Source organism: Botrytis porri (genome assembly GCF_014898465.1).
Source record: "Botrytis porri strain MUCL 3234 chromosome Unknown BPOR_002, whole genome shotgun sequence".
Classification (NCBI taxonomy): domain Eukaryota; kingdom Fungi; phylum Ascomycota; class Leotiomycetes; order Helotiales; family Sclerotiniaceae; genus Botrytis; species Botrytis porri.
Window position 1 is genome coordinate 1,364,843 of NW_024066076.1, and position 26,229 is coordinate 1,391,071.

At 44.4% G+C, this 26,229-nt stretch overlaps 6 protein-coding genes across 6 annotated transcripts; 3 read left to right on the forward strand and 3 right to left on the reverse strand.

Moving 5' to 3' along the window:
* Window positions 1-6,958: 6,958 nt before the first annotated feature.
* Window positions 6,959-8,022, forward strand: EAF01_001421 (uncharacterized protein; the record flags this gene model as incomplete). The annotated part of the gene is made up of 3 exons (XM_038909671.1): window positions 6,959-6,994; window positions 7,054-7,421; window positions 7,788-8,022. The coding sequence occupies 3 exons, from the start codon at window positions 6,959-6,961 to the stop codon at window positions 8,020-8,022; spliced, it is 639 nt and encodes a 212-aa protein (XP_038774483.1).
* Window positions 8,023-10,097: 2,075 nt separating this feature from the next.
* Window positions 10,098-12,158, reverse strand: EAF01_001422 (uncharacterized protein). Its single transcript, XM_038909672.1, has 3 exons — window positions 11,875-12,158; window positions 11,274-11,806; window positions 10,098-11,223 (listed from the first exon to the last, which is right to left on the reverse strand). Exons 1-3 carry the CDS (start codon window positions 11,927-11,929, stop codon window positions 10,372-10,374), a joined length of 1,440 nt encoding a protein of 479 aa, XP_038774484.1. The 5' UTR covers window positions 11,930-12,158; the 3' UTR covers window positions 10,098-10,371.
* Window positions 12,159-12,335: 177 nt separating this feature from the next.
* On the reverse strand, window positions 12,336-14,365 carry EAF01_001423 (uncharacterized protein). Its single transcript, XM_038909673.1, has 2 exons — window positions 13,158-14,365; window positions 12,336-13,108 (listed from the first exon to the last, which is right to left on the reverse strand). Exons 1-2 carry the CDS (start codon window positions 14,154-14,156, stop codon window positions 12,518-12,520), a joined length of 1,590 nt encoding a protein of 529 aa, XP_038774485.1. The 5' UTR covers window positions 14,157-14,365; the 3' UTR covers window positions 12,336-12,517.
* Window positions 14,366-14,783: 418 nt separating this feature from the next.
* Window positions 14,784-15,674, forward strand: EAF01_001424 (uncharacterized protein; the record flags this gene model as incomplete). The annotated part of the gene is made up of 1 exon (XM_038909674.1): window positions 14,784-15,674. One exon carries the CDS (start codon window positions 14,784-14,786, stop codon window positions 15,672-15,674), a length of 891 nt encoding a protein of 296 aa, XP_038774486.1.
* A 637-nt stretch (window positions 15,675-16,311) lies between these two features.
* EAF01_001425 (uncharacterized protein) lies at window positions 16,312-21,930 on the reverse strand (the record flags this gene model as incomplete). Its single annotated transcript, XM_038909675.1, has 2 exons — window positions 16,312-16,432; window positions 16,487-21,930. 2 exons carry the CDS (start codon window positions 21,928-21,930, stop codon window positions 16,312-16,314), a joined length of 5,565 nt encoding a protein of 1,854 aa, XP_038774487.1.
* A 2,008-nt stretch (window positions 21,931-23,938) lies between these two features.
* Window positions 23,939-26,067, forward strand: EAF01_001426 (uncharacterized protein). Its single transcript, XM_038909676.1, has 3 exons — window positions 23,939-24,289; window positions 24,343-25,573; window positions 25,628-26,067. Exons 1-3 carry the CDS (start codon window positions 24,103-24,105, stop codon window positions 25,926-25,928), a joined length of 1,719 nt encoding a protein of 572 aa, XP_038774488.1. The 5' UTR covers window positions 23,939-24,102; the 3' UTR covers window positions 25,929-26,067.
* The last annotated feature ends 162 nt before the right edge of the window (window positions 26,068-26,229 follow it).

The following is a 26,229-nucleotide window of genomic DNA, read 5'->3' on the forward strand; positions in this document are numbered from 1 at the left end:
TGTTATTGTTATTGGTGTTGATATTGGGGATTGGGGATTGGATCGTTGACGTGACGTAGGGGCAGATCAAGCTAAAAATGGGTGGGTTGTGTACTAATAAGGGACCCAAGACATTCGATACCCAGTATATAAGTAGAGTAGCGCAAACAATGGACGGAAATTTACTAGTCAAGGGAAGGAAACCGGAAATTCCCAATTCTTCGATATTTATTAAGATTTATTAAGAATCAAAATTAAATGAGATGCCCGGTTTAGGTATGTGAGGATGGTTTTGTTTTCTTTATATATGTAATGAAAAGTTGTATTGTGCCTCTCTGGAGTCTTTGAGTTTTTTTTTTTCGATATTTATTTTTCTTTAATGAAGATAGATGGTAGATAGTAGGTGATGTAGGTACGAGGGATTTTGGAAGATGATCTAGAATGGAGAGGAGGGGTGAAGGAATATGTGAACTACCTGCCTACCTCGTAATGTAGATACCTACATATACCTATGACAAGCAGGTGGTCACTCCTTGATGGGATTTTTAGCGATAAGTCTACTGGGGGTCTAGGTATGAAGGCGAATGATATCTGGGTCCGTAGCATAAAGAGAAATAAATACTCGATAGATACTGTCCTATCGCTTCTACACGGAAATGAATGACAAATGTAATATGAATCCATAGGACGGAGATGGAGATGGGATATTGAGGAATAGACGATCAATTATTCAGACGCTAATATCTGGTATACCTTCGTATGATCCCAATCCGGAAATTATACATCGACTACCGGTATTTACGTTACACTTATGAAACCTTTACAGCAGAGACGGGAATCACATATAACCAGGATCCATTTTCCCTATGACGTGAATTTTGGGATGACCGAAAGTATCAGACGGAAAAAGCGGCCTCGTTCTCGTAGGCTTTGAAAGAAGAGAAGAAAGAAAGTTGAAAAGCCATGACCTTCCTTTCAGTCCAGGTGTGGTCCGTAAGTAGGTAGGTGTGAGTGGGTGTGTGGGTGGGAGGCTTGAGCTTGAGCATGAGCTTGAGCTTGAGCTTGAGGTAGGAGGGGAGGGGAGGGTAATAAGATTACCTACATCGAGACACGCACTAATAAATAGGTAAATCTCAATTTCACAGGTAGGACCAATCAAAGGGTTAATCAAAGGGTTAATCAAAGGATCAATCATATGTAGAGAAATCGGAAAGAATCTTGTTCTTGTTCTTGCTCTTGCTCTTGCTCTTGCTCTTGTTCTTGTTCTTGTTCTTGTTCTTGTTCTTGTTCTTGTTCTTGTTCTTGCTCTGATCATTCATTGGTACTCGTGCTACACCAGGGACATACATCACGTCGAATATCACTTTTGGAGACATTTACGTCGTTACAACTCTTTTTCCTTTGGGCTTCTGGCTTGAAAATTGGAATGACATTCATACACACGATTAGGGGTTGGGTGCTCGGGATTGGGTTCTGGGTATTGGGTATTGGGTACTGAGTACTGAGTACTGGGTACTACCTAGGACTAAAATAAACATCTCTCTTTCTCTCCTTGGTAACTGATTAGTAATTACTCATGAGGTACTAGGGTACTGGAATCTAGTGAAGAAGCTTGCAAGTTGCATACTAGCCTGCGACATGATAGTAATTTAATATAAGAGATCTCATCATGTGAGGTGCATCACACTACTTACACAGGACGGACTGTATGATTGACATCTACTGATAGTCATTCAAAATGCTTCCACGCATATTCCATTTCCTTCCTTGCTTTTAGATCCCTCTCGTCTCATCGAAACATACACTACGGTATATCTTCTTTCTCACTTCAATTCAAATCATCATGCCATACCCAGCTAGGTATTCGAGTACCACCAGTACCCGGTACCTTCCCTACCTAGAAGACAAGGCAAATACAATAAATCATCATTCATACCAATTCGCGCGTTCCATTATCAAAAGGTCTCTTGCCATCATGTGCTTTACTATATTGAGCCTAGCACATGTGATCTCCCGATAGATTATCCCTACTCTTTTGGGGGCTTCCCCGCAAATGGATCGATATTTCACAATTCACATTTCACATTTCATTGTTCCACTTTCTCTTCCATGAACATCGGCATTGTGGGAGAAGCTGGGAGAAGGTCGAGAGAGGGGTCCATGTTAAGACAGAGTCTTGAAATGTCACTCACTAATTCTAACGGGAAAACGGCGTCAGCGTGTTAAAAAGATAGGAGTATCAAGTTATCAGAGACAATTTATGAAGGAAACCCCTTTTATTTTTATTTGTTTCATTTGATATATATAAGTTATATTTTTTTTATTTATATAATGGCTGGCGTACTGTACAGTACATGTACAAGCTGGAGCGGATTGAATATCGCTAATTATTTCTTCCAAGATCAGTCGGATATCAAATCTTCGAAAGAGCGTCAATCATAGATTAATCATTTATTTTCTAATAATTTCATGTCCGTGTCATCCTTACACATTATTCAATATCCGCCTACCTATTATAGTAGTTGACCTACGAAAGAGTACATCGTATTAGAATTTAAGACTTGAATCTTTAATCTTTCAAGTAAGAATATTAATAATTTTATAATTTATATTAAACATAAAAGTTATTTCATTAGAATTTATTAAAATATTAATAATTAAAAGATTAATTATTTCAAAGAAAATTATAAGTACAATCAGCACCTTAGGGGATAACTTTAATTCTCATCTTTCAAGTTCCAAGTTCCATCCGTTACTGCTCAGTGCCTTAGGCTCTTAGTTGAACCGCTTGGGTATCATGATAACTTTCGTGTGGAAACACCTTGCAGATCCCACTCCTGCTTCAATGTTTTCAATTTCTTTAAACTTTCCTCTCCTCGATACTGTCGCCGAATAGGATCTGTGCGATTGCAATTCGCACACTCAACCCAGTCTACCCCAGCATATCCATCTCTCACAGCTGACATCGCTTTGTTCTCGAAGTCGGGAACAATGTCGTGGTTTTCTGCTCTATGGTAGCATGAGAAACAGTTGCTAATTAATAACAAAAGAAAGGAAAAGATCCAAACTTTTGTCTCAACACATGAGGATGTCTCTTACAGCCATCACTGAACGTGCTCATTACCAAAAGCTCAATTGGCTGGTGTTAATTTTGGTATTCAGTATGCCTCTCGAACACATGACCAGAAGCATCAGCGTCGGGGCAGGTGGCCAACAACTCTTTATAAAGTTCGATAAGTTTCATGAAATTTAGGCTTCTGAAATCAGGAAATTCTGTCAAGCTGAGCCGTCTGAAATCTCCCTTTGCACAGGCGAAGTCCAAGTGGTCGCTCAAATTAGGGTAGTAAGGGTTGATGCTGATGGCAGAATCGGAATGAGATCTGTAAGAGGTTGAATGCGAGAGGTTCTTCCGCTGGATCTCCGCCAAATTCGAGACTTTTATTGAATGTTCTAGTAGGCGTATACATGTTCACATTGCCCCGTGTTCTTTTACACACAAAGCCAGTGCACATGCTTATCAAGGGCGGGAGAAGATCCTGGTCGGCTGAAGACTCACTTGAAATGGATGCAACAGCGATCATTGGCTGAAATGCCGGGGTGATGCCATTACCATCATGACCCCAGCGGCGTTATACTTCGTGGTGACTATCAATCGTTCCATCACCCTGCACACTTCCTCCGTAACATTTGAAGAATACAAAGATTGCCGACCTAGTGTGTCCCTGATGACGACCCAAACATTGACAGTAGATATGTCTCCGAGTCAACTCTACCGTGACACCAAACATCTGGCCTGCTCTTTTGATAGCCCACAGGAGTTCGGGCCCAACATCTGTACTCGCGTGTACAGAAGTACCAACGGCAGTGATAAATTTTGCCGCTAGTATTTGATCGCACCCGAAACCGATTGTACAAGTCAAAGTACTAAGACCACCTCCGAGGCAGAAAGGAATAACACCAAAGGTGGTGTCATTACCAGTTGCTAGGGCCAGGTCATAATGAGATAACATGAGATCACGATCAAGGGGTACTTCAGATCAGTCTCATAAGCGGCGGTTTCTTCTTGGTATGATGATTCTGGCTTAAATACCGATGCTGTGGCTTTGGCATCGAGGGTTAGGGGTCTTTGGCGAAGCACTGATGGGCTGGCGCTTAACAGCACGTACAGTATGTTTTGTTATCTGATACCGGCATGGGAGAAGAATGGCTGGTGATTTCAAGTATATTAGTTTTGTATCTAATGATTCTGTTGAAATTGTGTGTGGGTCCGGTACTCAGAAATTGCATACCCCTAGGAAAACTTATGACCCATCTGGTTGATTTAGTTAATTCTTTCCGCTGTAAGGTTTACTTAGTTATTTAAGCGGTATTCCAGCTATAAATCTTCTTGAAAGGTCACGGGATGGAGGTATCTAGTCAGCATCATAATACATACCAGCTTCCAAAGAGTTCGCTCGCTTCAACACTTAACTGCCGATATGAGTGACGTGAAAGGGTTGGAAAAAAATGGCGGTGCAATACCTGGTCGTATACTATAATTCATATCATCTATACTCAAACCTATCTGTACAATTCTGGGAGTTGTTTGATACGAGCTAGGCCCCTGAAACCTCAGTTGCTGCTTGGTTCTGTACGACCCTATAAGTGATCTTATTCAGGCCCAGTGATATGAGATTTCGAGACCATTCAATAGGATAATGTATGAATTTCTTGCTTCTACATTTGAGAATTCACTAGTATGAGGTGGCAGGCTGTATTTGTGCGCCGGCAAAAAGCAGGTTCATAGCAACAGTTGCAACCAACATTACATGTTGTTGCATTTTGGGTAGCATACAGCCTGGCGTGTCATACTAAGCTAGCTTTCACATCTTGAGATTACATACTCGAATCATTCGTCGATCACTTTCACGCAATAATCTCGATAAGTATGAAGACGTCGATTCAGAATTCAGACAGTGGAAATGAACCACTCGGTGTCCTTATAATCGGAGGCTGTGGGTTACCACCTTGTGTGCCGTTTTGTTTCGAATGCGACATTCTCTCCTATCGTCGTCGCCAGTCGTTCTGCCAAACGAAGCAAAAACCAAGTGAAATGAGCGGCTTACCACAATGTTGATCTTGCCGACGCCTCTTCGATAGAGCAATTGATGGATGGTCTCAAACCTACGGTCATCATGCACGTCGCATCCCCATCTCCAGTGACAGGAACAGCGATCGATTACAACGGGGTAGCGATCCAGGGCACGAAAGATCTTCTCCGCATCGCGAAAAGGTCCAAGGATGTACAGGTGCTTATTTATACTTCATTTTCACTTCTTTGCAGCGGACCAGACCACGTAAATTTCACCGAAGAGTCTCCTCTCGCCGATACCGACCCCAAAGCGCCTGCAAATGCAAGAACTAAAGCGCAGGCGGAAAAAACTAATCTTGCGTGCAAACAATCCCTTACTAACAGACGACTCTAAAAACAAAGTATCCACATGGGAGGATTATCTTTGCACAGGCACCCTACGATTCCCAATCATCTACGGAACGCACGATCCGCTATGTATACCCGGCGCACTGAACGCCTTGGAAAAGCGCAGAATAAACGTGGTACTAGGCGATGCGAAAAATCTCTGGAGTTTCTGCAGCGTCCAAAACGCAGCATCTTCACATCTTCTACTCGCGCGAGCACCCCTCGCTACACAGCAGTGAAAATCCACCAATCTCCCATCCGCAAACCGAGAAGCGTTTCATATCTACGATGGCGAAGCACGCAAGTTCTGGGATTTCGCAAGGATGATTTGGAAATTTGCGGGTTACACATCGACCGATGAACGGATTTACGATTTGCCAGCGGGGGTTGCGTTGGCTGTTTCGTCGTTTTTGGAGTGTGTGTTTTGGTTCTTTACGGGTGGGAGGGAGAGACCGTATCAGTTGGGGAGGCAGCAGGTGGAGTATGCACTGTTTAAACATACGTGTTGTATTGAGAGGGCGAGGAGGGTGTTGGGGTATGAACCGATTGGGGATTTTGAGAAGGGGCTTAGGGAGGCGGTGAGGTGGTCGTTGGAGTGTGATGGGTGGAGAGAGAGACTTGGGGGAGTGGTAAATGGGGGGTGAGATGTTTGTATGGGTGTTCTAGCTTGTGTATGGGACGGGCTTTTTTGGACTTAGGAACAGATTCGGTGATCTTGTCTCAAGAATTCCCATTCGAGACTCTAATCCCATCAAAAACTAACAGCACTGGAAATCAAAGGAATTTTCTAACCGAACAGACATTTAGTCCTCAATCTCTTCACAGCACTATCTTATCTTTGCAGAGAGGACTTCTGATGGTAGTAACTTCTGTGATATAATTCATGAGACTTCCAGTACATTGGATACCAATCGACTAATCAGAGAAATAACATTTTACCATGCTTGCTCTCCTGTCACAATCGTGCGGCGTAATGAGGCACATGTCTCAGGATCCAATAGTCAGGCTAAAGTAACAAGATACCAACAGCCAACAGCCAACAATTGGTCCGCAGATTCGCTTCATTAGCTACCAATGGAGTCGTAGATCGTGTAGCGGTATCAAGTGAATCCTGAATTAGATACTGTGATACTTTATATGCCAACACATCTTCAAGTAACAACTCCCCCCCAACTTCTCCACACCCAACATGCTAAATGTATCAAACTCGATATCAACCACCTAACTCCTAAGAGAAACTTCCATGAAACGAAAATCATGGCGACTCTAGAAATCTATCTACTCTTCGCCATCATAGGAATATCTTTCACATTTCTAACCCGAGCTTTCGGCAGCGGCTCTAGAAACAACTCTCAAGAACCACCAGAAATTAAACCAACCATTCCATATATCGGCCACGCCCTCAATCTCTTCTAGTACAGGAGTGCGTACTATACCCAGATCTGGTAGGTCCCTCATTCCCACCGAGAGCAAAACGTCTCGTGAGTGCTAACTATCACCCCATTGAACGCACAGCCAAAAATGGAAAGCACCAATCCTTTCGATCCCCATGTTTGGGTTGGGGGAAAAGTGCACATCGTCAGCTCTCCAGAACTCATAAATTCTCTTCAGAACAGGGCAAGGCGGCTTCTTTCTGGTATCTAGAGGCGCGATTTACAGTTGAGCTGGGGGAGCTAAGCAGAGATGGGATGGAGAAATTGGTTGCTAATTTAGAGCCCGCGTCTGAGAAACCTAGTCTTTTGATAGAGGGATTGAAAGCTACACAGCAGGCAATGTCCCCTCTGCGTGGAGTGGATGATATGATCCGGGTCGCGGCAGAAAATATCAAGGCCCGACTTGATAATTTAGCAGATGAAGCAGGTGATATCAACACAAATACTGATCTTTGGGCATGGGTTCAGCATGAATTAACGGTTGCCACGACGGAAAGCGTTTACGGTCCTGAAAATCCGTATCGAGATTTCAAGGTGGAAACTGGATTTTGGTATGTCGTGCTTAGACAGCTTGTACTTGCCCGAATAAGCTAAATATGATATGGGGACTTTGCGAACGACAACTTCACGCTCCTATTAACAACATTATGTTGATAAGAAGTCAAAACTTCCTTTTGGGAGTCAAATCGGGCGAGCTATAGTGATAAAGGCAATGATTCGATACTTTACCAACGGCGCCTAAAAGACTGGTTCATCGCTGGTCAAAGTAAGATATTCCAGTCTATCGACCGGGATGAGTCATGAAGACCTCGCTAGATTCGAGTGTGTCAATGGCATTGCGATAATGACCAACACGGTCCCGACGGCGTTCTGGACAATCTTCCACGTGTTTTCAGATCCTGAGCTTCTCGAGGAAGTGCGGAAGCAAGTGCGAGGAATAACAACCAGCGCGCAATCGCTGGCAGCAGGTATTTAGGAAAGCAAAATCAACCTCCGCAGATTAAAAGACGCGCCAATACTCTTCTCCGTGCAGCAAGAAACCTTACGATTCAGAGCTTCTGGAACACAATCGCGTATGGTTATGCAAGTTATGATCGTGGGAGACAATCAGTATCTGCTTCGGAAGGGCTCAATGGTGATTATAGCCAATAGAGCATTACACTATGACCAGGAGACCTGGGAAGACACGGCCGACCTATTTCACGCGAATCGTTTTTGCGGTAAGGTTCCGTTTCGAGGCTTTGGTGGAGGGTTGAATTCGTGCCCTAGACGAGGGTTTGCTATGGTGGAGGTAGCGGCGCTCGTGGCAATGCTGGCAATGAGGTTCGAGTCAGTACCAGAAGGGGGAAGCTGGGTTGAACCAGGCCAGGACCTCAATAATATGTCTCCTCAGGTTGCTCCGCCCGGAAGGAAAGTGATGATTGGTTGATTAGTATAGTACCAAGAGAGGTATCTGGTAAACAAAACTGGTCTTTTGAGTAACTTTGTACATTTGGCTTGCACGAATTGCCTCATTGTTCTTTTAATCAATGCGGACCAATTTTTGTTGCCATAGAGGCCTGATGCATTTCAAAGCGGTGGAAATCGTGTGACTGGAAATGATACATAGTCAGTTACTTTCAAAAATATTGATGTTCGGTTATTCGAACTCAATCTAAACATGCCTACTTGATCATTTGAAGTTTGAACTAAATTTGAAAGTTGACATCCGGTTTTTCATATCGAATTGAAATCAAGCCCACGCACTGAAAATTTAGCAAATGAAAATGCATGGTAAGAGGCACGAATTCAAGAACTTAAAAAGCATCATTTCAGCTACCCTTTTCACTTTCGCCTACATATGTCTAGCTCTGTCTAGCTCGAACAATTCCTTTTCTACAGGTATCATTGATAATTCTGTTCATCCCGTTACTCCTCAGTACAATTCTCCTCATCATAGTCGTCGGTCTTCCGGCGAGGGACAGACTCAACTACTTGTTGGGGCCCGGTGGTGTTGGCAATGCAGTCGATGCATAGTTAGTCATCCATCTTAATTTGACCAAGTCGTCTTGACTGTGCCCGCTCTGTACTTAATATCTCAATTTTTGCATTTGCCAGTTTTATTATTTGGATACCAAGGCACTGGAGAGTTGGGAAAGAGAACGAGCTATTAGCATCTCAACTCAAAGACAACCAGCCCAGGTCTCATATTATGTTTTCTCTTGCGTCACGGCACTCTTGCATTCACCACTCGGAATACTTTGAAACTTTGGAACTTTGGAACTCTGCAACTTTGGAAAGAAGGATTACGATGACAGCCAGAAAGCTAGAGAAGATAAGAGGGTGGGCAATAGTGCAAAGGATGAAATGGGAGAGAGAGGGATCAGAGAAGTGAAAGTTCCCCTAACCAGCTAGTTTCTGATCTGTACGTAAACTTGTCATATGCATTCAATAAATGTACCTGGCGTCACTCACCAGTATATGATTCACCCGATATCAGATGGGGAGAATCGGACGAAAAGAAGACATAATTCAAGAATGCATTGTCACTAAGAGTCTGTATCCAGGTCTTTCAATAATCCATCCTATCCAAGAATGAAGGCGCTACTGACTCGCCGCATCCGTTTCTGAATAGAGATCGAGCTAATAAATGGAAATACATTGACGATAATGAAATATGAGAGACTTCCCAAATTGAACCAGGCCGCACAGTGCAGTACCCTACTCTGAAGAACCCGAAGAATCCTAAGCAATAAGCAGAGTGTACTAGCATAGCTTTTGATGATAAAACACCAGCCCAACACGCACCAATATAAAATGAATACTAATTCACTGTTCCTCCATCCCTCACCATCTGCTCCCCGCTTCCCACCATTCACTACAACCACCCTCGCCTAACCAATATAATCTTCAATCCCGCCATTCCTCTCGTCAAATGGTGGTATTGACACAATCGGCAACCTAGCTTAACGGTTAGACACAACAACTCGAGGTGCGCGCGGTATCTTTGTGGGGAGCATTCGATCCCTTCGGAGTCATTGATACCGCGGAATAGGTCAACAGAGATGTAGCGCGCCTAGTGCGCCAGGCGCGTGAACTCTTTTGCTATTTCATTTTACTGAATAGTGGGGCTATCCCGAGGGTTAAAGTTTAGATTCACTACCACCTGCGACGCCGTACATATATTGGATGAACGGCTTAAGGAACACAGCTTGGCATTGGAGTAATGATGTATTGGGTAAGACCTGATTGTATTTAATCGTCTTCCTGAAGGATGTATACAGACTCTCAATATTCAAATGGAAGTTGATGGTCTTGCCTAGCAACTTTTGACTTTTGGATAACTACTATTCAATCCGAATTTTTGAGTGGGTAAATACTCATCCGTCCTTGCACTCCTCACTCCGACGCCGTTGTATTATGTACGGAGGAACAAAGACCTTCTCTTCCCTTCCTAATACCAATGCCCCCACGATAACTCCAAATTCGCCAATAATACACATAACATAGTTCCACGATCCATCACTCAACCCCCGCCGCTTCAGGTGGCTGCGTGGTCATAGCCTTAAGTCTTGTTCTCCTCCTCGGTGGCGTCATCGGTGGTACTTTCTTTTGAGCAGTAATTGCCCTAACAGCTGGTGGAAGCGGTGGCAGCGCGCGTTTTTTCTTTGGAATTTCATCAGAGGGCGCCGTCACAGGCGTATAGTGATCATGCGCAGCGTTTTCACTCTCTGCTTTGCGACTAGGTGTCTGGACACCGGGTTTTTCTGTAACGGCAGCTACATCCGAAACACTTACCGAGCTACCGGTATGCGACGGCGAGAGGCTTATACCGAGGAGTTTCCGCGCTACTTCTCCTTCGCTGATGTCGTCGTCCCGAAGCCAGGGAACTTTGGCTACTCGCTCGACGAGTCGTATGGTGGTTTCGTCTGCTGGTTCCCAATGTGCATTACCCGATCCACCGAGTATGCTTAGCACTTTCACTACTTCGTGTTTCTTGTAATGTGGTGGTTGCTGTAATTGTGTATGTGCAAGTAATGGGTAAAGAACTCGAAGGTATGTGTGACGGAGAGAGACAAACTCATTAGGGAGATCGAGAAGGTTACGAATTATGACATCCAGTAGGACGCGAAGATCATTAGTATAAAAGTATTCGTAGGTAGCTTTTGTAGTAAACAATAAATATAAAAGCTTGAGGATCAGAAGTTGTAAAGAGGTTTCAGTCTCGCGGTTCAGTAGAAGAATAATATTCTCTCCAAAGGTCATATATGATGAGCCTTTGTGGCTGAGAATTTTAACAACTCGATTTGTGAGGGTATGTGAAGGATCCAATGTTGATGTGGAAGCAACCATATACTGTTCATTCAAAACTAACTAGAGAAGATGTTAGCAGTTGGAAGATTAAACCTGCGGTAGAGACTTACTAAAACTCGAATAACAGGATAATGGTAAGGATCATCAACATCGTTCGATAGCTCTTCAATTATCTCAAAGAGACATATGATGAACTCATCATCTACCTGACCCAAGTCGTCGAAACTAAGCCTCTGCATCCTCGACATCTCATATAGAAGTTCCAGTAGTAGTCTATGTAAAGTTGGGTCTTCTCTATTCCCTTTCTTGACCAGTTCCAATAACCTTGGAAAAGATCCCTCCTTATTCATCATCTCGAAAGTTGTCTCATTATTGCGCCCATCAAATAGTAGAAAGCTCGCTATCACATGTAGCGTAGCAGGTACGTCCTCCTGCATAAGACTATAGACGATCTGAGTCCTCACATAGTCCTTATTCGCTGCGAATAGCTCGCTCTGCATCAATTTATGTAAACATTTTGCAACTTCGAACTCTGATTGCAGATATTCGTCTTTGAAGTTGGTTGTAAATTTCAAGTAGGATCGCAGCGCATTGTCAATGAATTGATGCGACGGACACTTCGAAGAAACGATGTCATCGATCTCTAGAGACAATCTTTAGTAAGTACTCCAAGTAACACAGAGCCCAAGGGAGCCATATATATGTACATACCATCCCAGAATTGTTGTTCATTATCTAAAGTGTATGCGACCTCGAATCCGTCCATATTGGTTTGTGCAACTGGAAGGAGAGTTTACAGAGAAAGGTATCTATGCTATCGTAAGAGCATCCCGAAGCCTTTATGTGCAAAAATATAATTATAATCGAGCAATAAAATGGGCCGCACAATTAAGACAACTTGTAAATCGAGTCCCAGTTTGTCGCGATCAACACAGACAGACACTGAACACTGAACACTGTTGCACTGTTCGTAGAAAGGAAGTGGTAAGTGTGCTAAGTTTGAAGTTTGTATTGACCCGCATTCAAAGTCAGTGCCATTATGCCGTCGGGATTTATACAGTAGCGCCCGAAAGTTGACAAGGCTGATGACGAGGCTTCGTGATTGATCAATTCATACTTCTCATATTCACAATCATAAATACAATGCAATCACAGAAAATAAATCTCCAACTAAGAATTTGTGAATGATTTCTCTTTTTTCTTTTCTTTTCTTTTCTCTTTATCTTCTTGAATGTTATCACATAGGCATCTTGGAGCCATGATGTGTACATTTTACAGAGTATGCTAAATGGTTGAATCACCGTCAACTTGCAAAACCTAACCAACGCCTGGATTCAGAACCAAAGATATCTTCTTAACCGAAATTGAATCCCCCTTGACCGAACTTGAAATTAAATTGTTGTCCACCACCGTGATGCCCGCCGCCATGTTGGAAAGGGAATCCACCACCTCCGAATGGGCTACCCTGTTGGAATGGGTGTCCTCTTTGTTGCTCGTGGTCATTTGGATCATCTCCTTGGTCGAAGCGAGCCTTCAGTTCAGGATCACTCAGTACTTCATATGCTTCATTAATGGCTGCCATCTTCTTTTCAGCCTCTTCCTTACTAATTCCTTGCTTATGGGCCTTATCTGGATGATTTATTCTGACTGATTTTCTGTATGCTGATTTGATTTGAAGCTCGTCTGCATCCTTAGGAACTCCTAGAACTTTGTAGTAATCTTTTGTTTTGCTTCGCTTCAATTCTACTTGAGCCTTTTGTAAGAGTCCTCCAATCTGCTGCGCTTCAGGATGGTTTTCCTTTGCAGTGTTGAGGGTGGATATAGCAGCTTCGTAGTTCTCTGCTTCCATATGTTTCTGGGCTTTGTGAAGTAGTCCATAAAGGGAGTTTTCGTTGAGTGAAAGAGCTTCGTTACAGTAAGTAGCGGCTTTCTTAGTATTTTTGGTCTATATCACGTTAGTTGAAGAGAAAATGACTCCATAGCTTTGAACATACCTCGTGATAGGCCTGGCAAACCATTTCGACAACTTGAGTGAGCAGGTGATTTGGCGCATGCTCAGGGATCAAGCCAGCCTCTCGGTGTTCCTTGACATCATCCTTTATCTCTTGAACCAGCCCAACTTCCTCCCCGGATGGAACGAGAAGTTTCACTCCGCTCGCATATTGATGCTTTTCAAAATATTTCCGAACCTGGGCTAAAGTTTTATCGAGAGTCTTCTCTCTCCTGTATAGTTTTTTACAACTCTTCGAATCCGGATCTGAATGCAAGCACTTCCTCAATTGGTCCATACCCTGCTCCATCTCCCCCAAGCTGTAAAAGTTGATTGTAGAAATCCGGAGATGGGGATCCGTAAGTCCTGGTTGCATTTGGAGAACGTGTTTGAGATCACTCATTCCTTCTTGGACTTCCCCGCGTTCGAATCGACAATGAGCTCTAGTTTTGCGAAGTGATACTACCTTGGATGCAACCATTATTGCGGCTCCGGCTTGTGTTACACATTCCTCCCAGTTCTGATTTTTCTCCGCATCCATTGCCAAACTAGCTGCGCCTTGAGCCTCTACTAAATTCGCGAGTTCTTCTTCGGCTCCATGAGATGCGCCGAGAGAGAGGTAATCTTGTTTGGCGTTTTCCCAATCTCCATTCTTTGCTCTGATCTTCGCCCTTTGTGATAATGCCGGTTCGTGGCCTGGTTTGATTGTCAATACCTTATCGAAGTCTTGGGCAGCCTGAGCCATGCGACCAAGGGAAAGGTAGGCAGCCCCGCGACGGAAATGACTGAGATAGTTCGATGGATCGCGGGCGATAGCAATATCGTAATAAGTTAAGGCATCGTTCGTTTCGCCCTTTGCCAGATGCGCATTGGCGGATGCCAGTAAAGATGAAATGGGGGTATCAGAAGGAATATCATTCGCAGAAAGTGCCGAAACCAAAGAGTTTGAGGATAAGAGAGTTGCGGCGAAGGCAAGGACCGACAACTTTACTTTCACAATCATTATGAGTGGATGTATGTACGTCTACGACGGATCTAAATGTAGAGAGTTCAAAGCATGGAATAAAGAGTGAAGAAGAATGAGAAGAAAATGATTGAGCGACGGTTTTTAAGAAAAGGCAATAACAGTTGAACAATATGAACAAATTGATTACACGTGGAAGATATTTGAGGATATCGGTAGAATTAGGTGGCCTTTTCGACTCAATTCGGGGGGTCTTTGAGGCCTGGTTAATTGGGGCCGATGAGGCGAAGTTCATTATCTGATGCTGAAATGCTTAGAGCCTTACCTTAATTGGGTAACATCTCCGTCAAATCCTTGCTTAGCGTACCATCAGCCTTGTTCACCTTGTTGGCATTGTTCGTGAACACTTTCTACAAGAATATATCTTCTACTTACACCTGAATTTATCACAACGTCCTGAACTCTATCCGCTCAAATTCTTTCTCAAAATTCCCAGGATAATTTTATCTGAGGTCGTAAAGTCTCACTCGTTCGAATCTACAACAATCTACAACAAATATTATACTGTTTCCAATAGCTCCAAAGTTAAATCCTCCTACAGATAATACCTCCCCAACGGGGGTTCATATTTCGACTCCTGGATCTGCAAATCGACTTACACTCAATATGTCTCACCTTTCGCCCGCAACGATATTCTCACCTACAGTTGCTCGTCAACAACTTGCAGCTGCTAAAGATTGGTCATATATAGATAGCTGGCTCTTGATTAAATTCGCCAATCAACCCATTCCAGCCTTCGAACGAAATGCCTCTACACTCAAAGCCCTCCTCTCTCTCGCCTCGCTCAATGAGACCGCAGACGAAGAACAAGAACTCCTGGCTCGATCTCGAGAGAATGCTCTCACCGCCATCCAAACCTCCCTCGATAATGACCCAAATACAGAGCTCTTGCACACCCTCGAAGATTCCCTTACTCCTGAAGGCCAAACTGCTCTTGAAAGTCTCTCGTCTCTATCCACAACCCTCAATTTATCCTCTCCATCCACTGAACTTATCGGCCGCAAATTACTCTCTCTGCAAACAACATCCTACACACTTTCTCAAGCCACCTCACGCGTGGCTACTCTTCAACGTTCCCTCACCACGGAACTGACCAATCTGACTACACTCATCGCTTCCCTTCAATCACCCTCCTACCAAGCTCCCACCGACCTACCAAAGCAAACACTCGACCTCCAACGCAAGATCAAAATTCTCACCAGTAAATTGCCAGAAATCCGTGAGCGCATAGCCGCCCTGTCCTCTTCCAATCCTTCTACGTCCAAAATAACAGTAGAAACTATCAAAGCTGAAGAAGAGAAATTCAAAGAGTGGTTGGCGACAGTGAAGGATTTGGAGATGCAGGTTAAGGCATTCCATGGTTTACCACAAGATGTCGATTTGGCAAGACTGGAACTGGAGGGGTTGAGAATGGAGTTGAGGGAGCTTACCAGGGAGAGGGATGGGCTGTTTGAAGGGCTCGTGGAGAGGGAAAGTCCGAAGAAGAGGGGGAGATAGAATGGTGAATAGCTGTTTCTAAGTATTAACACGTTGGCGCAAATTTAGTGATGAATTACGTGATGTCTCTCCAAGGTCTCATGGATGGAAGCTCCTTTAAGGGAAGTCAATTAGTTTGATGCTTCTCATTAAATGATCCACCGTTTTGCAGCATTTAACATATTCAAACGTATGCCCTTTGCCTCAACATAACGACCCTGAGAATATCGTGTAAATCTCATCATTTCACTAGAATCGTACTATACATACAGGACCCTCTTCGCATCATGTTGCTTGTTTCCATAGTGTGCAAATGCTGACCAATCATACAGACCGTAAATAGACCGATTCATTTATCCAAGAATCTCGCGTATATCCCTCGCATAAGCACCAGGCCACCTAACCACCGGAAAAAAAGCAATACAAACAAAGGAGATGGTATCAAATACAATATTTTTTCCAACAGCCAGTGTGGCACCCGCAAAATCGTACCGCTTGCTTTGTAAATAGTACCAAATCATGCAATATAGAAGCTGAGGAAGCATAAAATAGATCTAGACTTCAGTCTAATTAATATTAACTGAAATCCTAAAGGTGATGGATATTTTGAGAGGTAGCTGTTGAAAAGTCAGGTGTTGCAGAACGGCCGTGTGTGCAATTAATATGTGCCGCGAATCTTAGCATAAAGTTCTGTGTCCAGAAAGTTGTAGTGAGTATCCAGTTCACAGAAAGGATGCTGGGTAAGAAGAGTTTCGGCTGTTGGTCGTTCGCTTGGAATACTGCATTGTGGTGTTAGTAAAAAACTTCAAATGCTACAGATGATAGAAACATACATAGTCCAACAGTCCATCATGAAACCTAAAGTTCCAGGGCTAATGGCTTGGGCAACATCATCTGGAATTGGCGGTGCCTCACTCAAACTCCCCAGTTTGTAAATAGCGCCTACAGTTTCCTCTTTGGCCCAAGGTCGTTTCCCACCCAGCATTTCTAGGACAACGCATCCAAGTGACCAAATGTCCACTTTGGCCGAATATCCCTCACCTTGTGACCGAACGACTTCAGGGGCCATCCAAAACACGGATCCCTGCATATTATTGGATGCATCGTTGCCATAGATATTGTCCGATTTCTTTGAGATACCAAAATCAGAAATCTTGCACGTTCCATCGACATCAAGTAAGATGTTATCAGCTTTGAGATCACGATGAAGAATGCCTTCTCGATGAAGATATGCCAACCCGTCGAGAGTTTGGCGGGTTAGGGAGCTGACGACCGTCTCTTCAAATCTGCCATGCTTTCGAAGACAACCTCCTACACTACCACCAGAAATATATTCCAAAAAGATACTGATAGACATCTCGCCTCTTTCACAACCGAGATATTGCACAATATTCGCATGATCAAGATGCTGCATGGTATCAATCTCTTGGTCTAGTGCTGCTACCATCTCACGGATTTTTTCTTTGTCATTTCCAGCCGCTTTAGAGTTGACTTCAACCTGTTTCACTGCCAAAAACTCTCCAGTCGTGGCATTCATCCCCAGGTAAACACGCCCGTAAGTACCCTTCCCAATTAGCTGACCTTTAAACCACCTGAAGGTGGCTTGTCGTTTAGGTATTGTGTCTTGTGGGATTTGAGGGATCAGTAGGCTACCACGCTGAGGTTTGATTTGAACAATATTAGCACCAAACATCTTGGTACTTTTCCGACGCTGGATCATGCTTGAAGTCTTGTCACCCTTCTGTGGAGCAACAGTTGCTGAAGTATAACGCTTATTTGCTTCGTGGGCTCCTCTAGCCACTTCACGAATCGACTTCATTCGGCCCAAGCCGCCAGAGCGACGAATATTGCGTTGCGCGACACTCTGCATAGAGCCCGGTCTTTCGAGTGCTTTTAGGGTCGATTCGTCTGATCCGAGCGTGTCTCCGTCACCATACATGCTCGTTCTAGGCGTAGAAAGCATAGAAGATCCGGCAACTGATAGCGAAGACATGGAAGGAGTCGTAGTTGTAGCCGACTCCACTGTATCTTGTTCTGCAATAGGAGAAACTGGCGGGGACCCACCAACACCTTCGTCCATTACTGGCTCATCTACATTAAGATTGGGAAAGAAGTCTTCTAGATTGAGGAGAATGTTCTCTTCGGGAGGTCTAGGAGCCCAGGTATCGGTCCGAGCAAAAGATCGTCTCCGGAGTACTTTTGCTTGTTTCTCTTCTTCGGTTTCTTCAATGGTCCGCTCGTTTTCATCTCTACGCTGATTGTCAAAATCAGGGAGTTTTGGAAGGCTGGATGAGGATGAGCTTTCCTGTTGAGGTGAGCCCCACGACACGGAAAGGCCCTTTTTGGCCCTTGAGATTTTGACAGTCAAACTTGGTCGCTTGGAGATGCCAGAAGAGTCATCTCCACTAGCGCCCTCCTTAGCTTTCTGCGTCTTTTGTATTGGTATACTGAATAGACCGGAATCGGAGTCCGAGTCGGAATCTTCTTGCTCTACTTGCTGGGGGGGTTTGTCGAACACCACGCTTGCTTCGGTGAAATCAAGGTTAGGACCGTAAGATTTTCTATTTCCAGGCGTGGTAAGGTCTGACGTATGAGCGCTATTCGGACTAATGGCACGGGGGGAAGGCGCTCTTCGGATTTCTTCCTCCTTCATTCTGGCTATCGCAGCGTTACTGGAATCGTTCAAAGACGTAGCGATGCTCGCCGATAAGCTTTCTTCTTCACCAGCATAATCGGGGATGATGAATGATGTATCACCCCTGCCCCAAGTAACACTGCCTGGAGTACCACTCGATTTGGGACTGCTTCTGCCAGATCCGGGGTTTCCGTGATCAACTGTCGACATGGCATTTTTGCCATAATTCTCAGACGTATTGATCGGAGGCGATTTCTTAACCGGTGACACGGTACTTGTTGGGTGTCCTATTGATGAAAACCCTTTGCCCATAACGAACAGAGCAGCACCAATGCCTCCTGGATTGACAGGTGAGGCCGGAACTGGCTTCCGTTTAGTGCTAGAACCTTCACCTGAGTCGCCTCCAGATAAACGTTTACCTTCGCTTTCAACGCTTTCATATGATAGACGAGCTTGGCTGCCAGAATTTTTACTCAAGGAGTTGGCTTTGATCAGAGTAGCCGACTCTCCAGGGATTGGTGGGGCTTTTCTTTGCGGGAAGAGATTATCCGGCTTCTTATCTTCAAAAGGCGAGAGTCTCGGTTGATCGAAATCAACATTGCGACCAACAATCCCCAAAGCACCATCTGCGGAGGTTGGTGTACCTTTGTTTGCTTTCTTTTTCGCCAGATATTCTTTTTGCCTTCGGTCCATCTCAGCTTTATGTTCTGCTGATGCCATTGCTATAAACGCTTGTTTATCCGCTTCTGGTATTTCTCTCTCCCCTAAGTGTGATGCTCTGTACGCCATTAGGCGCTCACGCAGTGCGTCTGGTGTTTCAGTTGTAGGTGCAGGCTTATCTTTGTGGGGTGCAGTACCCCCCTTGATCGTATTTTGGCGTGATGTGGGTGGTGATGAGCTGGATCGTCTTCTGCTTCCATTTAGAAGAGCATAAGCCTCTTCATCGAGAGGCGCAGTTGGGGGCAAAATGGGAGAAAGTCCACTCAATTTCGTCGTAAAGTTCATGCCATGACCTGCAGATTGCGAGGCAGGCAGTGATATTGCCGAGCTTGTTGCTCCTCTAATAAAAAATTTGAGATTACCAGACTGATCGGCTTTGTGCCTTTTGCAAAAGAGAAGCTTATTATCATCTAATGCTTCTTCGTGCTCCATCTTACCTAGCTCTGTAAGATAAAAATGGGTAAATTCTGAGTCAAGAACGCCTAAATTAGAACATATCGTAGCCTTAAGATCTTGCGCATTATCAATTTCAGTGACATCACACAGACGAAAGTTCCACCCGTCTGTAGTAGCCAAGACAAAATTCCTCCCCGTAGCTCGCACGCCGCGATATCCCTTTCCATGAGCGAATTTATCATATTCTGAGGCGGAGAATGTGGACAAAGGTCGGTCCAACGAAGTTTCGCTAGAGTTGCTAATCCTGCCATTGCCCAAAAAAGATGCAGCTTTAAAGCCAAGAGATGGGCTAGTAGGAGAATCAAGATTCTGATCTTCGGGCGATGGGGCTAGGCCATCTTCTTTTCCTCGTCGCTTTTTCCCTTTGAAGTGACTAAGAAATCCTCTCGATTCTTTTGCGGATGTGGGTTGTTCAGAGCTTGCGGAACGCTCGCCATCCAAGGGAGAAGGACGTGATACGTCAACGCCATGTCTTCGAGTTTCTTGGTTTCTTACAAGGCTGACCTCGCCTACAGCCCCTCCCATTCCACCTCTGAGTGCTTGGCTAGCACCTGGTGGCACTCCAGATCCGTAAATTGCCTGGCTAGAAGATATGGAATCGGTGCTATTGCTTGATCGATGGCCAAAAACAGCACTACGAGGCGAAGCTGATAGATTTTGCCCTACTGGTGTGTGAAGCGTTGCGAATGTCCCAGCAGGACTACCGCTCTTCGGACTCCCATCCAGGCGCAGAGGTTGCGGCTTGAAACTTCCTTCGTTGAGTTCATTACTGGCGCTTGGACTATGACGCCGGGCGCCATCACTATCAATATTTTTTAAAACATTGCGATGAGAACTCCGGCTATTATTAAAATCGCTCTCTTCTGCGGTATTGATATTGCTTAAAATGGGCATAGTAGTACTTCTTCCTGAATGCCTTCTCGTTCCTACGATTTGTCCAGAACTTGTAGAAATTTGTTTTCCGGGACTATTATCATCGTCATTGGCTGTGTTTGGTGTAGATATGGAAGCTCCGTTTCCACGGCCATGATAAGAAAAGTTATCCAGACTGCTCTCTGTACTGGGTCTCGTGATGAGGTTAGCTGCGGATGACTGCCGCCGAATTTGTGACGACTTGGTGCCTTCTAGACTTTTCCCAGTCACAATAGCTTTAATCAGACGTCGCATTCTTTTCCCTTCTTCGCGCTCCCTAGCTTGATCCCAGCCAGTTCCACTACTGGAGCACTCTTTTGCTAGCCGTGGATATACTTGCTGGTGCATCATCCCAAAGTTACCTCTACCACCATGAACACTGCCAAGTTCGAGGAATACGGAGCCATATATATTCAATGCTCTAAAAGTTTCCTGCCAATCATTAGAAAAGTGATTATTAGCCAGCCACAACAAAACGCGATTCATGGACCATTGAGAACCCGCATCATTCGGCGAGATTGGCGTGTTCGAATTATTACCGGACGCATGTTGATGTGAATTGTTCGACGTTGCTGTCAAGCCTCTATTGGTGGCCGAAGACAATTGTGGATTCGTTATAGTTGCTGTAGGGGGGCCTGGGGAATCATACTCCGGGAGATGAATGTTATTGAACCGTTGAGGTGTCTGCGACGGATATGATCGATCTTTGTAATAATTACTGTCATCTAATGGTGTTCCCCTTGAGCTGTCCGATATAGCAGAAAAGTCCGCACTGTCCCTATAGTTCTCTTGACTGCTCCATCCTAAGCCAGGTATCCCAACACCAGGTCCAAATGATTCCCCGCGCGGTATATATGTTGCGGACATCTGCTCACTATTCGATTGAGGCTGACCTATCGACAATGGCGCAGGTTGATGGTGCTGGCCAGGATTGTAGGCGTGGTATTGGCTTGTGTTTGGAGGATTCGCCGGTGGCCCAGGAAATGGCCTATTGTTATTGACCAGCCAAGTTTGCTGTGGCTGTTGCCAGTTATTGGAAACTATGGGTGGAGGTGGAGGTATGTTATTTCGCGGCGGTGGTGGAGGTATATTGTTCAAGTTCAGCTGGTTCATATGCGGTTGAGATGGCGGGGACATGGGAGGTGGTGGAGGGAGCCCATATTGCCTTTGGTCGCCGGCCGACTGATATCTTCCTGGCTGATACGACATTGATATTTCCGAGCCGGATCGCGTAGAATGTCGAGAATGGGTAGCAGACGAATACAGAGAAGGGGGTTGCGGGTTGGTCGCCGCAGAATGAGCTCTGGGTCGTGATGGGGAGCTCGATGAAACAATTGTAGGGTAAGATGAACCTGTTCCGTAGGCGGTAGGAATAAGTAGACTTGCAGAGCTACTCACTGCGTAAGTTGGAACGTTGTTGAGAAGTAAATTACTTTCAGGGATTGTAAGCTCGTTATTCGAAGGTTTGTTTCGAGGTGAGGCCTGCACAGCACGACCTGAGTCTAAAAAGCTTGTATTTGATCTTGTGGAAGAGCTTCGGGGGCACTGGTTCATGGTCGCCTGCGCATGTTTAGATCAAATTGAGCGAGTCCAAAGAATATTGGAAAATCGCAATGCTGGTCTTTGTTTGGAATGTTGAAATCTCGCAAAGATAACCAACCAAGGTATGACGGGTATAGGCGCCGAGAGATTGTCGCAAATTCGAGGACTAGATTTCGTATACTGTGTATGTGTAATCTTATGAAAGAAAAGTTCAAAGTAGACCAAATTGAAGCAAAAAGAAAAGTTCAAAGTTCATGTAAATGATTTGTGTAGATGGGTTGAATAATTATTATTTTTCCAAGGGTTTTCAGGACCAAAGGCATATATCATAGTAGGTAGTAGTAGTATTGTACATGGCATGGCATGGCATCGCATGGGGGGGGGGATTTTGTAAACAAGGCTAAAGATTTCGAACTCCCTAGTCTACTCGTAGGGTTAGGTATAGAAAGAAAGAAGGATTAAGTACCGGACAATCCATTCCATTCACCCCCGCTTAGGTGTTTTTTTTATTATCAATTATCAATTATCAGCCAAATTTTGATTTGCTTCAGCCACATCTTGGTTTTCCCTATGTTTCACAATTGCAGGGCAACGGGGCAACAGGGCCACAGAGCAGGGCACCTTTGTAAAGGTTTATTAGGTTGTGAGAGGCATCGAGGTGGGCAGGGTAGTATGGGCAACACCTAAAATTGCATTGGGGAGAGATGTCCCTTCCCAGCGTTTCTTACACAATGGGTCCTACACCCTATCCTATCCGAATAGCCTGCATCCACGGCAGTGGCTCCCGGAAGGCCCGCGGAACGTCAATCAATTGATCAAGACTAAGTATGCGTGGGTGTTCATGAAATAGTGTAACGATGGGATGGCCTGTAGGTAAGCTGTAAGCTCGTTTCTCCTTCTCCCTCTACCTCCTATTCACCAACGAAAATGTGTGTGGAACCACCAAAGGCATAGAAGGTGCTGCTTATTTCCTATCCGCATATCAATTTACGAGGACCTGGGTAATAAAGGAGTTCGTTCATACACTGGTCATTATATTATGTTGAGCAAACTACAAATTTCAAAGTGTTCCGGTATTACGGTGATCTATCCCATTCGTATGACTGCTCTTCACCAGCATGAAGAGTTAACGGTACGAAGTAGTAACTGGGTAATTCATATACGGAGTAGACAGTCTGCATGCAGCAAGACGAAACCCCAGGACACCATGAAAATATATTCTTTAATATTCGATATCAAACCACCATTCGACAATCGCTATTTAACATCTGAATACTACATAGAACATTCACCAGTTCTCGATTTATTGATGCTCTACAATATCGAGCATGGAGAGAGAGAGACAGAGACAGCCCTGTGAACTGACCGACGGCGGAAGTTGAGAAATTCTCATGGAACGATCGGGTTTCAAATCAAGGTATGAAATGGCAGGATGCAGTTGATACCAATAACGAACGGCACACTAAAATATTTAGTATGAAGAATACCATCTAGTCTAGTCCATGATGACCATCTCGAGCCTCGAGCTATCTATCCACTTTTCTCCCGTACATCGTAATTGAGTTTCCACTCTCATGCAGTCAATACGTCGTATCATTTGTTCCTCATATGCCCATATACCACCTAGGTGATCTTACTTTGTCATACTAAACCTCTTTCTATATAAACCGACAAATTGAATATCCTAACTTCTTTACCATGATATTCGTATCTTCCATCAGACCACTTTTCATTGACATCGGAATCATCCCGTCGTTGACAAACCACATTCATTGTACGGATCTAAATATTCTACGAGTACCTAGCTGGAGATCTGTATGGATGAAATACATGTGTGGCTTGCTTAATAATAAGCCCATGATGGAGTTAAAATCATGCTTTGCCGTTGCAGCTTCCAGTCTCAAAAGAGCTCACCCAAGCAAAACGTCATTTTTGGTGGGGTGATTTGATGGATGATGGGTGATATCGGTATCGACGGCAGAAACGGCTGTCCAAAACCAAAGACAAACATATTATAAAGACTGAGGAGTTTCTTTCCGGTTTCGTATTTAATTTCTGATCCTCATTACTTTCTCATCTATTTAGTATTTCTTCATCCACCATTCAACGAGAACAAGTTGAACATTTAAGCCTCCATACATCTCATAAGTCCCACTTCTACCAACCCCGCCATCATCAATCAACATGGTGGATCTCAGGACTGAGTCTCTCAAATCCCCAGTGGATATTGCTGAGTATCTATTCACGAGATTGAAGCAAATCGGAATCGACTCTATTCATGGCTTACCAGGAGATTACAATTTGGTTGCTCTCGACTACATTCCTAAACTTGGATTGAAATGGGTTGGCAATTGCAACGAGTTGAATGCAGGTTAGTTTTCCTCTATCAGCCAATCTTTCATACCTAATGATAACTTTATGAAGGATATGCTGCCGATGGCTATGCTCGAGTGAAAGGAATTTCAGCAATCATGACTACCTTTGGCGTGGGAGAGCTCTCAGCGATCAATGCCATCGCTGGTGCATACTCCGAACGAGTCCCTATTGTCCACATAGTTGGCACCCCTTCGACAATCTCGCAAAAGGATGGCATGCTTTTGCATCATACACTTGGAAACGGAAACTTCAATGTCTTCGCAGATATGTCAAAGGAGATTTCTTGCGCCATGGCCAAAATTAATGATCCCAACGAAGCGGCTGCCTTGATCGACCATACGCTACAGCAATGCTGGATCCACAGCCAGCCGGTCTACATTACACTGCCAACAGATATGGTTCAGAAGAAGGTAGAAGGAGAACGATTGAAGAGACCCATTGACTTGTCTCTACCCGCAAATAACCCGGACAAGGAGGATTATGTCGTTGATGTAGTTCTCAAGTATCTTGAGGCCGCCAATAGCCCCATCATCCTCGTTGATGCATGCGCTATTAGACACAGAGTCATCCCAGAGGTGCACGGATTAATAGAAAAGACTGGCTTGCCTGTCTTTGTCACTCCAATGGGCAAGGGTGCTGTCGACGAGACCTATGAAAACTATGGAGGTGTCTACGCTGGGAGTGGTAGTCAGCCAGATGTCAAAAAGCGAGTCGAGTCTTCGGACCTCATTTTGACGATTGGAGCCATCAAGAGTGACTTCAACACCGCTGGATTCTCCTATAAGACTTCTCAACTTAACACAATCGACTTTCACAGCACAACAATTGTCGTTCGTTATTCTGAATACCCAGGCGTTCATATGCGCGGGGTTTTGCGGAAGATTATCAAGAAAATCGACCTTCAAAAGCTCTCCGCCGTTCCAGGGCCCAAGATGGAAAACAAGGTTACCGCAAACGAAGATAGCTCAGATACCATTACCCAAGCATGGTTTTGGCCCAGGGCTGGCGAGTTCTTGAAGGAGAATGATATTGTCATTACCGAGACTGGAACAGCCAATTTCGGCATTTGGGAGACGAAATTTCCAAAGGGAGTGACAGCTGTCAGCCAGGTGTTGTGGGGCAGTATTGGATACTCCGTTGGTGCTTGTCAAGGTGCTGCACTGGCCGCCAGAGATGCTGGAAATGACAGAAGAACCATCTTGTTTGTTGGTGATGGTAGTTTCCAGCTCACGGCTCAAGAAGTAAGCACAATGATCCGCCTTGGATTGAAACCTATTATGTAAGTTACGTTGCTTCCCCTTTTAACATATTTTATGGCTAATGATCAATACAGTTTTGTAATTTGCAATGATGGCTACACCATTGAGAGATTTATTCACGGCATGGAAGCAGAATACAACGATATTGCGACCTGGAACAATAAAGATCTGGTGCCAGCATTTGGTGCCAAAGAAGGCAAATACCAGCTTCACCAGATTAAGACCAAAGACCAAGTCAATGAGCTTTTCACGGATAAAGAGTTCAACGCTGTGGACTGCTTGCAGTTTGTGGAATTGTATATTCCAAAGGAGGATGCTCCAAGAGCATTGGTTTTGACGGCTGAGGCGAGTGCAAAGAACAACGCAAAGGAGTGAATAATATTTTGAGCTTCGAAATCAAAATGATCGGGGCATTTGAGGCGTATGGATCGGGAATCCGATTAGGATAATGAAAATAATGAAATAATGAAATTCTTCTCTGCTGTATTCGTTACAACAAGAAACTGTTATGCTTTGATTGCTGTGATTCCATCGAATGAATCCTTAGAATTAACATGGAGGTTTATATGCAGGAGCGAAACCAGTACACAAGAACATCATGGGATGTGATCAACTCCAGATTATTGGAACTTTCAACATCGAGTTCTAATGCAAATTTTGCTTTATTGTCTTCAAA